Source organism: Lissotriton vulgaris, chromosome 7 (assembly GCF_964263255.1).
Source record: "Lissotriton vulgaris chromosome 7, aLisVul1.2, whole genome shotgun sequence".
NCBI lineage: Eukaryota > Metazoa > Chordata > Amphibia > Caudata > Salamandridae > Lissotriton > Lissotriton vulgaris.
In genome coordinates, this window is record NC_141695.1 from 311778970 (window position 1) to 311792453 (window position 13484).

General features: G+C 42.6%; 1 protein-coding gene across 1 annotated transcript in view; it reads left to right on the forward strand.

The window, feature by feature from the left end:
• The window catches only part of PRR12 (proline rich 12), a 514104-nt gene that overhangs the window by 140489 nt on the left and 360131 nt on the right, over positions 1 to 13484 (forward strand). Inside the window, exon 2 of the mRNA XM_086930126.1 lies at positions 5766 to 5878. Within this exon, the coding sequence (XP_086786252.1) occupies positions 5766 to 5878 (113 nt within the window). The remainder of the gene's footprint in view (positions 1 to 5765; positions 5879 to 13484) is intronic.

Below are 13484 nucleotides of genomic sequence, written 5' to 3' on the forward strand. Positions count from 1 at the left end.
CGCACGCAACCTAGGATTCATCCTCAACAAGTCCCTCCATGTTGAAGTAGGTCAACACCATCTCCTCCTCCTGCTACAACACCCTCCGCTTGCTCCGAAGGAGCTACAAGTGGATCCCGACTGAAACAAGAAGAACGGTGACACAGGCCCTCGTCAGCAGCAGGCTGGACTACGGCAACCCACTCTATGCAGGAATCCCGGCCAAACACCTGCGACGACTACAACGCGCCTCCGCCCGACTGATCCTCAACGTCCCCGCCACATCACCCCCCACCTCAGAGACCTACACTGGCTCCCCGTCAACAAGAGATTCACATTGAAGCTCCTCAACCACGCACACAAAGGCCTCCACAACACCGGTCCAGCCTACCTGAACAGCAGACTCCGCTTCCACACCCCACCCGCCAGCTCCGCTCCGCCAGCCTCGCCACCATCCCCGCATACAACAAACGACCTCTAACGGCAGATCCTTCTCCTTCCTTTCCGCCAAGACCTGGAATACCCTCCCCCACCCACCCGTGCAGACCCAAGACCTGCTCACCTTCAGAGGTCTCCTCAAGACCTGGCTCTTCGAGCAGTAGCTGCACCCCCTCCCCTCAGCGCCTTGAGACCCTCACAGGTAAATAGTGCGCTTTACAATTTTTTTAAACTTTTTTTAAAATTTGAAAACCATGTTTTACATTATTGGCTAGTGGCTCTGTCAGTGCTGGTTTACAAAGCCACAGAAGAGGCAACTTCTACCAGTAATTTAAAATGAGATTAACACTGCATTGTTTTGAGTACTGTGATTTGTTTTTTTATATGATGAAATAAACATAATAATAAATCATAATAATGAGACTTCTGAAGCGCATAGCTACTCCAGCAGAATTGCCCCAGCGCTGGTACGTCATACTCCTGAGAATGGTAACAAAAGGCCTAAGGAAGAACACATCCTATTCAAAAAGCCAGGTTTTTAAGTTCTTTCGGATCAGAAGTTCTGTCTTTGATTGCCTCCGAGCGTAAGGGAGTTCCAAACTTTAGGTGAAAGGAAACTAAAAGAACTGTTGCCAATACGAACTTTCTTCATGCTGGGGACCTAAGCTAACAAGGCCCCAGAGGATCTGAGGCACCTCAAAGGAGAATAGGGTTTAATGAGCAGGTGCAAGAGCAAGCCCATATCTTCCTGAGAGCCCTGTAAAAATAATAAAGGGCTTTGGAGGAAAGACATTTCTTCAGAGGAAACTAATGCAATTTGAAGAATGGCAAGCCCATAGAGGCTCGCTTCGGTAGATTTAACGTAGGCTTAGCTGCAAAATTCTGAAAAAGTTGGAGCCTCATTAATCAAGACTGAGAGACTGCCAGATATAAGATGTTACAAGCTTGAGTTATTTCTCAGCTGGAATACTGTATCACTGTTATCTGGGCAGATGCAGACAAAAGACTTATGATGTTTTTTAGAGATTTTAAGATCCCAAAACATTTGCCTGCCAAGGCTGTAATTTGGCTGTCAAAGGTAAGATGTTCATCAAACTAAATGCCTAGGTTTTTAACCCTAGGCTTTGGTGAAGGAAAAGGATCAAGTGGCGTTGGCCACCAGTCAGAAGACCAGATTGAAAGATGTCTGCCCAGGATGAAGTCCTAACTCTTACCTGCATTTAATTTCATGCAGTTGAGGTCCATCCATTGGGCTATCTCCGACAAGCAAGCCCCTCAAAGAGACGGTCACCTTATTGCAGAATTCTGTTAGTATGGGTATCAGCTTATCATCGGTGTAAGATAGGATGTCAAAACCATGACGCTCGATATCAGCCAGGGTGCGAATATATTGATTTTTCTCTGTGGCACCCCCTGCGACAATAAAACAAACTTTGACTGAAAAGGCTTCTGTAGGACCTAAAAAGTGTGGCCCTGAAGAAAAGATGCAAACCACTTCAAAGCTTGTGGTCAACATCACAGCTCCACAGCTGCTCTAATAGAAGGTTGTGCGATACCATGTTGAAGGCGCCACTCAGATCCAACAGCAGCAGTACTTCTATCCATGATCTGACACATGGACTCAGTGGCAAGTAGAAGTGCTGACTGTAATGTACAGGGGGCCAAAGCCAGATGGAGTTCTGAGCAGTAGATTCTTCACCTCAGTTAGCATTGAGAGCTGCCGATTGATGTACTTTTCTGCCACTTTCGAAAGGAAAGGAAGCAGAGAAATTGACCTATAGTTCTCGGGTTTAGTGAGATCAAGAGAAGGCTTTTTTAGCAGTGGCACCATAGACACGTGCTTCCATCTCATAGGAACTTGAGCAGCTGTGAAGGAATTATTAATAAGATCTCTAAACATTGGAAGAAACTCATCCACTTCTAACTCCAAAATAGCACGAGAGGCTGGAACTGAAGTAATCTGGCGTAGTCTGTAGAAGGCTCAAACCAAGTATCAAGGCAAGGGACATTTCTTGCTACCTCCGTTAAGGAGGAATAGATGGATGCTATATTATTCAAGAAAGATTTTGCAAGAGCATAGCAGCTTTCCTCGAATGGGGGAATAGAAGCAAAAACATGGTCCTTCGAGGATAGAGATGTAACAATAGAAAATATTTCTTGTGACGAGTTCCGCGCCTGGCTCAATTTTGCCAGTTTAGAATTCACATTGCACATGCTTGGAACGGCTATGGTAAGTTTTTACGGCTGATCGCTAAATATTCTTGCTGTTATTATCAAAGTCTCTGCGCCAGATACACTCACAGCGCTTGCAGTTCCTTTTGAGTCCTGCTAGTTCCTCATTCAACCAGTTCCTCAGAGCTTTAGTTCTACATGCTACACTTTGAACTACTGGTGCAGTTTGGTCCAATGCCCCAGATATCTTGGCTTCTACCTGAGGGTTAGCAGTGGTAACACAATAGTTGGGTCTAGGGCGGGTCGTGGCCAGGGCATTGGTAAAATCAGTAGGGGTAACCGTAGCCCATTTCCTAGACCTGACTCTCTGTCAGGGACCGCTTTAGAGCGAGCTTCACATAAGGGAATCTGAAAAGGAATAGCTGGATGGTCAGACCATTAACCCCTTAAGTGCTGCTGACGGCCAACGGTCGTCAGCAGCGCTACCTCCCCAGTGCTGCGCACGACCATTGGACGTCCATTCAGCACTGGTTCCAATGGACAGCGCAGCACTGGGGAGGGATGTTTACACGCAGCTAAGGTGTTAAAGAGGCAATGAGGGATCAATCACTAACTCACTAAGGTTAGTAAAAATGGGAACAAGCATGTTCCTACACCTGTGTGTTGGCAAAGAAATTAGTTGCTGTAGCTGAAGGTCTTCCAGGTCCACGGGTAGCGCGGAAACCATAGGGCATTCAGAATCCTGAGGTCCCCATACCACAGTAAAGTTGAAATAATGCAGGACCAGAGGGGGCAAAACATCAGCCAGTGATGCAGCAAAACTAGTAGCTGAACGATAAAACAAATCCGAGAGATTGAGAAGTTACTAGAACAGGCAGAGGTAAAAAGGGCCACATTGCAGTCAAATACAGGCCCTTGCATGTGTTAACCATGCCAACTGCAACTGAATAACAGTTTATTGTAGTTTTTCCAGCAATACACAACTTTTCTTGATTGAATTGATGAAAATTTATAATATAATCCAAAAATGTTATGCCTTACTTTTTCATAAGGAGTGATGCCCTGCTAGAACCCACCCCACTCCATAGCATGTCCATTGTAGTTTGTTGATTATTTTGATTTTAAGAATTTGACTGACTTCAGAGTCCACAGCACATCTAAACGCAACACATGCGCTTCGCTGTCCATTCTTTTCTTTCCAAGCCTTCAGATGTGGATCTGGAGATCCACTCCTTTTCTTCATTCTGAAGAGATTTTTCTCTCAAATCTACTAATGTGCAAGGGAACATGGACCTTTTCAGGCATATGCCAGAGGCTTGATTTTTTTTTGGCAGCGCAATTGCTCCGCTACCTGCACAGCAGGCGTCCCAGCTCTTTTGAGGTCAGACCATGGCCCCACCAGACAGCTCCCAGGCCATCAGTGCAGCTCCCATCTCAGTCCCTTGCCTCTTTGGCAACTACATCAAAACCTCTTCAGTATTTAGCGGCACACAGCCACTGTGTAGGAGGCAGTATGCGCCACTTCCTTCAGGGATTACAGAGCATCACATTCGACTAATGGGTTCTTCAAATCATTCACCCTGCCATTCTGTTTGAGTTGCCATACCTTCCACTTATATCCAAGCAGCTTTTAGAGGATCACCTGCCTGTTTTGCATCAGGGAGTGTAGACTCTTGTGGTCTAAGGACCTATAAAGACTGTATTGGCCTTAGAAGTATGGTCTGAATGTTACTTCTGCTACTTCTTGTGCCGAAGAATGATGGAGGCCTTTGACCTATTTTAAATCTTCATCTTCTTGCTAAAGGATAAATTCAAGATTCTCGCGTTAACCCAGGTTCTATCTGCCCTGGATCCAGAAGTCTAAATGGTGGCGCTGAACTTGCCGAACACCTATTTACATATCCTTGTCCTGTAGGCCCTTAGATGCTACCTGTGGTTCAAGGTGGGCCACAAGCATTTTCAGTTTGCTCTGTTCCCTTTTGGCCTTACTATGGCCTTTCAGGCGTTTACAAAAGTGATAGCAGTGATCACAATCCATCTTCATTGGTCGGGAGTACCAGTGTTCCCCTACCTCGATGAGTGGCTGTTAAAGAAATGTTCGCCACAGTCAGTCATGGACCACCTCCAGACGATGACGAACCTCCCTGCATCGCTCGGGTTCACAATCAATCTGTCGAAGTCACACCTGAATCCTTCGCACAGGCTTTCTTTTATGAGAGCCACCTTGGATTACAGCGCCCTTCCTGATGGATCAACAAGGCCAGGACATTTGGGCTATGATCCTCACGTTTCAGCCTCTGTCCTGGTTCTCAGTGAGAATGGCTTTGAGTCTTCTTGGTGTACTGCCCCCCTGCATTCTGCTCATCGACTATGCCACATGGAACATGCAAGCTCTGCAGTGGGATCTGAAGTCTCAGTGGGTCCTGCACCAGGGGAACCAGCCAGATTCCATGCAGGTTTTGGGGAGACTCAATTTACCTCCTAATTGTTCCTAATGCATAATCAACAATGTTGTTTGCCTATGATGTTTTTTGACTGTTTTATATATTTGCATCTATTATATTGGTGGATTGGCTTTACTTTAAAAGTCCATGTGAGCTGAAATTAAATTGTATTAAAAACTCTTAAATGCTCATTAATGAATGTTGTACCCAATAAAAATGTATGCCTGCTAATGTAGAATCTCTGGGAAATCACTGAGTGGGTTTTTGTCCATTATGCAAAAGTTATCCATCTACCTTGCAAATTCAGTTAACGTTTGTTAAAGTAGTATTTTGCAGCCCTGTGATTAAGTGGTAGGACGATTTATTAAATAAACTAATTATAGTACGAAATGCACTTTTCTTTCCCCATAACATTTAATCTCTTTAAACAAAGTTTGACAAAACAGTCAGTCACTCAAACCTAATTAGTGGCTGGTTTGAGCAGATTTGTTCGTAGCCTCTAATGTTTATAGGCCATCACAACATGTGCTATTGTAGAGGATGAGATGCGGCATTACCTACATGCCAGATTGCTCCACACAGGAAGTAAAGAGGGAGATGACGTGGTATTAATAGTTTGTCTTAAAAATCCATTATTTGTGATTGCTTTAGACAATAATCTTATTGTTAGACAAAACATGTAGGTACATGCTTGAAATATTTAACTTGGTATGCTTTTTGTTCTCTCAACAGTTTGGTCTATGGAGGGTCCAGAAGTTCTCACCCCGAAACAGATATTTTGCACAGACAGGCGTATGGTACCCCCCACCCTTTGCAGGGCTATGCAACCAACCACCACCCCGCAGGTAAACCACGTAGATCACCTTTCTTACTACACCTTTCCTCTGTTGTTTTCAGTGACTTCTCATGTATAAATGTCCGTTCTGCCCGTCTCTCTACCTCCTTCCTGCACTGCCTGATTTCCATTTGTACTTTATTTTTTTCAGTGCTCTTATTTTTCTCCAACTCTTTCTCCACGTGTTTTTTTCAAGTACCACCTCATCCTTTTCTTCTTTTTCTAACTCACCGGCTCCTTTTCTTTCTCTCCATTATGCGATCCTTACTCAACCATTCGTTGATCCTAGAACTGTTCTTCTCATCTGGTAGTTATATTTTCATACTGGGGTTTTGTACAGCAGTTTAGTACGTAGCCATGGTCTTGGAAAGATTAGAAAAAGGAAGAAATGAAGGCTTTGCCAGCCACCATAATTAGAATTTCATAAATTTTGAAATGGCTCGTTAGGGAAGAAAGATTATGGATAATGGAACATAAGAGAAGCATTTTAGTTCGAGAATTTGTAGGAGTTACAGTGGTATTGCGTTATGAGAGCTGTAGATTGAAGCTCTAACTCCCTGTTTTTTTTTAAAGAGAAATATTATACCTAAATAAATTTATAGAGCGCTGCTAATACCTATTCATTAGTCCTGGCGCTTATATAAGCAAAACTTCATTCTTCACATCAAGGGAACTGAAGTGTGTACAGTCATGTTTTAAGGGACAGTCTGATTGTGAACAAATAGTGAGGGAGGGCTAAGAAAGTGTAAGAGTGATGCGTAAATAGTCTGTCATCCCAGAAAAAGCTCTGTCCCCTCCTCATTTGTGTAGGATCTTCGAGACAACTACTAGGTGTGCATCAGCAGACCGCAGGGAGCCACTAGGAATCTATCACACAAACTTCTGCTGTAGATACTGTGGAATTATCCTTTTTGAAAGAGGCAACCAATGCAGTACATAAGGGCTCCGATGCAGAGTAGTGACTTGGACATTGTAATACCAATCTAAATAAATAAACAATAAATACCAGTATTTGTAAAGCGCACAGCTACCTCCAAAGTGCTCTCCCAGCACTGGGGGCCCTCGGGAAGATTATGCAAGCTATTGCCCAGAGTTACATGGTGCTGGGCTAACCTGCCGCCGGCTCCGGGGATCGAACCATAAACTCCGGAGTCAGGCACCCTGGCCGCTGCTCCACACCTCTGGCAGCAGCAGTTTGAATTCTATAATGCTACTTCAAAATATAATCTGTAGAACCTAAAAAATAGTGTGTTAGAATAGTCTAGCTTTTTTAAGATCGTCAACTGTACTACCAGAGGTCGCGTCTGAGCCGAAAGAAGTGGTTGATTTTTGGGTATCTCTCAGTATGGAAAAGCAAGTGGATGGCGACTTATTTGCTCGACTTATTAGTGGCAGATCTTCATCCACCTGAAAGCCAAAGTTCCCAATATTGGCCAAACACTAGAAGGAAGAACTCTTAAGGATTGCACAAAATGTTGGTTTTATCACCATTGAATTGCTGAGTATTCATGGATCACTAAGCTGAACTATTCCTCATACAACTATAAAAAAGGCGTCCAGTCTATAAGGCATAGCACGATCTATAGAAAGGATCAGTTGCATTTCTTCTGCATAATCCCAAATTTTACACTGTGAGGTCTAATCAGATGTGCCAGGGACCTAGATGGAGATTAAATAGAGACAGGCTCAGGACAGACCATAGAGGGGCAGGTTGTCCCAAAGCTTTATATTTAAACTGGAAAAAGAGAGCTGTATTATCTGACAACAGTTGTTCATTTATGATTCACAGCAGTTTAGAGCTTCCCTTTGATACCCGCCTCGCCCAACCTGGAAATCAAAGTAGCATGGAACAGTATTGAATTCTGCAGACAGGTGGAGTAATATCAGGGCTACACAATGGTCCTGCATCTGCCAACAATTTCGGTTATTCATTATCAAGACAAGCGTTGTTTCAATACCATGTGCAGGACAAAAGACAGATTGGGCAATGTCTAGCAGATGGTGGTGTTCTAAAAAGCCTGAAATCTGCCTATTCACATTTTTCTTCAGAATCTTTGCTGGGAATGGCAGTAAAGACACCAACAGAAATAATTTGACTCTCGCAGCTCCTCATTCAGCTTTTTTAGCTCTGGAGTTACTAGAGTTACCAGAACCTTTTTTATTCTGCAGCCTCTATATTGTCCGACAAGGATTTGTTACAAATGGCCAAAAAAAGATTTGGTCGAAGAAGGTGGACATAACCTTCCAAATCATTGGATGATTAGGATCCAGTGGCGAGGCTGAGGAAATGGAATAGGCGTTTTCTAGGAAAGATTCGAAATTCATCTTATCAAAACTGACAAAAGCGGTATATCATTTGAGTATACCACAGCATCATTACAGTTCAACTGATTTTGACCTATTGCAAGGCACGGGTTTACCTGGAGTATTTGCTTGCTCACATCTGTTACATATTATGACAATTTTTTCCTCAAAAAAAATTCAGACCACTTATCTAGACTATCTTGAGAGTGTTCAAATATTTGTGACAAACATGAGGGACTAACTATAGAGCGTACAATGGAAAATATATTTTTTGCATATTCGGGGCACCTAGAATATCTTTCAAACGATATACATCATACACATGGGATTAGATTCTTGTCAACATTTTAAAGAAGCCCACATGGAACATGGGTAGCCCATAAAATTCAAACTGTTATACCGTTTACATACTCGTTTTTTCCTTATACATTGAATCCAAATACTACACATCATATGTTAAAGTCTTTTTAAAACAATGGGTGTAAAAGTATTATTGTTTTTTTTCGTTCTAATGAAGAAATGTATAGAGTTCCGCTCCACCTCAGACAGACAACATCACTCCCCAACTTCACAAGGGGCCTCAAAACGTGGCTCTTCGATAGAACTCTTCCTTGATGGACTGGACCCTGTGAACTAATCCTTTTATTAATTCAGAAAAAACACCCTGGTCACTTTATACCGGATCGCTAAGCACACCAAATTCTACCCTCAGAGATGTTACTGGGGCTGCTTTCCAACACTAAAAAAACTGAGTGTTGGGATCAGGTTTTGTGCCAGACTATTTAAGGGTTAAGATTAGTACTATGTTTATGAGGTGGGGCTAGTGTTAAGGGTAGGAATACGTGTAATGTAGGTTGTATGTTAATGTATGAACATCTTAAAATAATTTACTGTAGCAGTTTTTTATGGGTTCTGATAATCAAATATAGTTCTGGAGATTTTCTCTGTAGTCTTTTTCATCAAAAGGTATTTCTATTTAGAGGTGTTCTTTGTAATGACAGTGGTTCGTCATTTTTAAGCTCCACCCTCCTGTAAGATACCAAATTACTGTCCCACCTTTAAGCAGTGAAGAGATTTAACTCTGGCCATCAGGATCAATAGGAGATGTAGGGGGAGACCCAATGTACCTGCTGTCTTAAATCGTACATACCTTGGCCTCATACAAGTTTCAAACTCAATATGTCCTTATTTTCCCATACTGCAGTCCTGCTGTAGAGAGAGCCTTTACACTTTACAGTATGTTGTGATATCTCTATATCTCTCCAACCACCACTTGCGAATTCTCAACAAGGACTGGAGCACGGACCACAAATAAGTGCAGTCAAATTTCTATATTTCTCCATTAGCAGCTGTCAGCCAATACACTTTTTAGCCCAGGAGGGCCTTGATCACATGATGCGCTTCACTTTGCTTTTTCAAACAATTTTTTTAAAATGACGTGCAATTCTTTACCGTACATAGCCAATATACTCGCATGTTTTACATGAATCGTACTGTGATTGTTGCTGATTTTGATACCTTCTCATTTTCTTCAAAGCATTAAAATCATGGTATGAATACCTGAATTTTCATGATTAAATAATTGTATAAATACAATAATAATCGTCTAATATAATAACGCTTGGTAGAACACATCGGCTGGGTTTCCTTATTGACATTTGATTGCTCAATGCCATGAATATAGTTTAAAATTCATATTCATTGTTTTAGAACATAAATAGCTAAAAACCCTAATTCTAAATTTATGTATAATACATTTCATACAGAAGACCGGTTGGTCCTAATGCCTGTAAACATCTTGACTGTTTAAAGTACTATTGCCGAAAGTGTAAAAGTGCCTGTGCATGTAACACCCAAGTGAAAAAAATAAAATTGAATAAAAAAAACTGTGAAACCGAGCGGGAGGGCGGCTAAATTTGTCAATTTGATTCATTATGTAAAATAATTTGTATAATTACACTATCTCATTGACTAAGCAGTACCCTTGATTTACATACTTCACTTTACCAAGCCTCTCTTATAGACATGTGGAGAGATCCTCTGTGGCGTTTAGTCCGCCCCGGAGTTTACAATCTAGATCTAGGATATATCGGGCTTCTAATTGACGTAAAATCCTTTCCCTAGTCCCTCCTCTTTTGTTAGATGGGACAGAGTCAATAAATAGTATTTGAGATCCTTTGGATCGGCGTTGTGGCTGTCTCCAAAATGTCGAGCAACAGGATAAGACTGATCCTTATTTTTGATGGCACGTATGTGCTGGAGTATCCTCTTGTGGCCCTGAAGCTTGGTACTTCCCACATACCGAAGGCCACAAGAGCACTCCAGATAATGCCCTGGTAATGGCCCGTTCTTGGCTGCCAAAAAGAACCCAGTATGATGTTTTGTTAATATCATACTGGCAGGATTTGCACACTTTGCATTTGTAAAATCCTAGACTAGTAGGCAGCAAATGTCCTATAATGGGATCATTAAGGATTAGAGGTCAGTTTCTTTTGATGATCTTTTTGGTCGCCTTTTCCTGTCTGCGGTTTTAAAATCATTCTGAATGCCTCTTCACTTTCACTTGATTCCATATCAGTTTTTCTAGCTAGCCGAGTGTGTTTTCGTGACTTCAAATTTAAAAGGCGATCCGACCTGGCCACTGCATTGCTTTTGGTGATGCCAAATTGATGCATTTGTTGGAATAGCCTCTTGCTAGGATTCTGGTTTTACCGGCGTTCCTGCTGCTTTGAGGTCTTCACTGTTGCTGCAAATCCTCTTTAGTCTGAGCATCTCCCCGTAGGGGATGCTCTGTTCTAGATGCCGAGGGAAAATAGTCTACATATTGAGATGATTTCTCTAGTAGACTGTTCCGTGCTGATATTACAGGTCGTCCTGTTGGCTTCAATGGGTTTTATGGATTTTGGGGATGTAATAAATAATTGGAACTGTTGGATTGTCATTCCTCAGAAATGTATACTCCTGCACTTTTCCATGCCAATAATTTGGTGTAATATTAATTATAAATGCCCCTTAGAAGACAGTGTATTACTTTGTCTGCAACAATTTCTGTCGAACAGTTGTCCCATGGCTTCCTCCCCACAGTCCTCTTTGCCCCAGATTACTAGGTTTCCTCCCTTGTATCATGATTTGGGAGTTATTACGTAACTTGGTCATGAGTTGATGGTATTGATAATCTTGTCCGTTGTGTTTTTCTTTTTTGTTCCTCGTACGTAATGATTCAGTTGTTTAATTCCAGACACTACTTGTTTATGAAATATATCTATTGCATCCCTAGGTGTTATGGGATTAAAGGTAGATTTGGGTTTGATGGGCGTGATGATTTTGCCCTGCTTAGTTGTTGTAGTTATGGTTTCTGTCGTGTCAAGAATACCTCGATTAAAATTTTGAGAATTAGATAATGCATTTTCTTCAGCTAGCCTTGAAGATCCCTCAATATCGGTAGGTCAGAGATAGTTCAGTTCAGAAGGGGCGATTGCTCACTGAGCTGTGTGCTGTCCAGTGTATTATTCCGGAGTAGATAATTTCTTCAGCATTAATTTCTGCACACTTTTAAATATATCCATTCTCGTTGTGGCGTAGTTGAAGGTGCTTTCTGGACAGTATGACAAACTGAGGAACAATAGTTTTTCTTCTACTTTGTTTAAGTCCATGTTTTGCCAGGTCGATAATGGTACGATTGTTGATTGAACTTTCAATTATTTGCATTTCCACCTGCGCACTACTTGTTTTTTGGTGGGATTGGATCTGTTTTCGTTGCGCTTTTCTCCTCTCCCGGCACCTGCTGGATCGAATTTTCCTGCTTTGTTCCCCTGAGTTCTGGAACTTAGGGTCTGCCTTCGATCCAGACATAGAAAATCAAATTCCTCTGCGAGTGAGAGTTTGGAAGGCATTTGTGTTGTCTTTACGTTGCGCAGGTCCGGTTCCATTTCGCTCTCTATCGCTGAGCTCAGGTCAGAATTAGATGTGTTTATCACTCTTTCCCTATTGGATGATGTACTGGCTGTGGCAGTATTAATTTCGCCAAATTTTGACATTTTGAGTGAATTGAACTTTCTTGCAAACGTGAATATCCGTCCACATTCGTAGTCCACTTTGTCCCTGTGAAACTTATGTGTCTTTCTTTCTCTGATTTTCTCTTCTTCTTTGCGCAGTCTTATAGTCATTTCCTCTTTCATTTTACTAAGTTCATCATTCTGCCCCATCTGGTTCAATTCCTCATTCATCAGTTTGATTTGATTTTGTAGTTTGACTGTCCTTCTCCGCGTAATTTACCAATAGGGTAACCAACTTTCTTGATGAATCTAGATTGGCATTACAACTGCTTGCTGTAGGGGGGCGCTAGATGTTGGAATAATATAATTTACTATTCCAACTCCAGTCTGCAACAGTAGGCAAGGCGTTGAATTTTAAATCAAACACCTTCTGCCCCCTACAGCAAGTCGTTGTAACGACTTGCATTGCAATCGTATGCGATGTAACAATGCGGTCGTTGTAATGACTGCGTTGTAATGGCATGCGTTGTATTGCATATGTGGTAAACGATCTTTACCATATATACATATATATATATATATGTAGAAACAAACTCCCTCGAAGAACGAGCAGAGGCCACACAGGGGAAGTTTCGGAGCCAGCATTTATTCACAGTTCACACAGCATGGCGAATGCATTTCACCGTCATAGCCTTCTTTAGCGCCCGGAGTGTGGTCAGGATGCAGGTTCACAATCATGGGTTTAAAGTACCCTACCCGTCCTGATAGGTGTTCAGATGCTCCTCCCCCAGGTGAGTCACTTGCGCTGATACCTGATGTGGGCCGCCCAGTGGCAGGCGCCTACATGTCCCAAAATGCTTTGTTCTTGTTGGGGAGGTATTGCGAGGGGAACAGCAACGTAATTAAGCACAACAACTCCAAAGTCCGTGTTAGTGCGAATTCTGCTTTCTCCTCCGGTCCCCACGCTGCAGCGCCCTTCAGACATCAGGGATCAATTCAGCGTGAGCAAATGTGTAGGTACACATTGCCACAGTGCAGTCAATGACCGCATACACCGCCCCCTGTCTTCCTGTGCCTGAAGGTGGGTCTTGGCAAATCCAGCAACCTGGAGAAACAAGAAAAACCGCCGAAGCAGAGTCCAGGACCAACTTTGAGCTGCGAGGGCCTCTTAAGCGCAGCACTGGAACTGCGCGGACAAATGTAGAAACAAACTCCCTCGAAGAAAGAGCAGAGGCCACACAGGGGAAGTTTCGGAGCCAGCATTTATTCACAGTTCACACAGCATGGCGAATGCATTTCAGCGTCATAGCCTTCTTC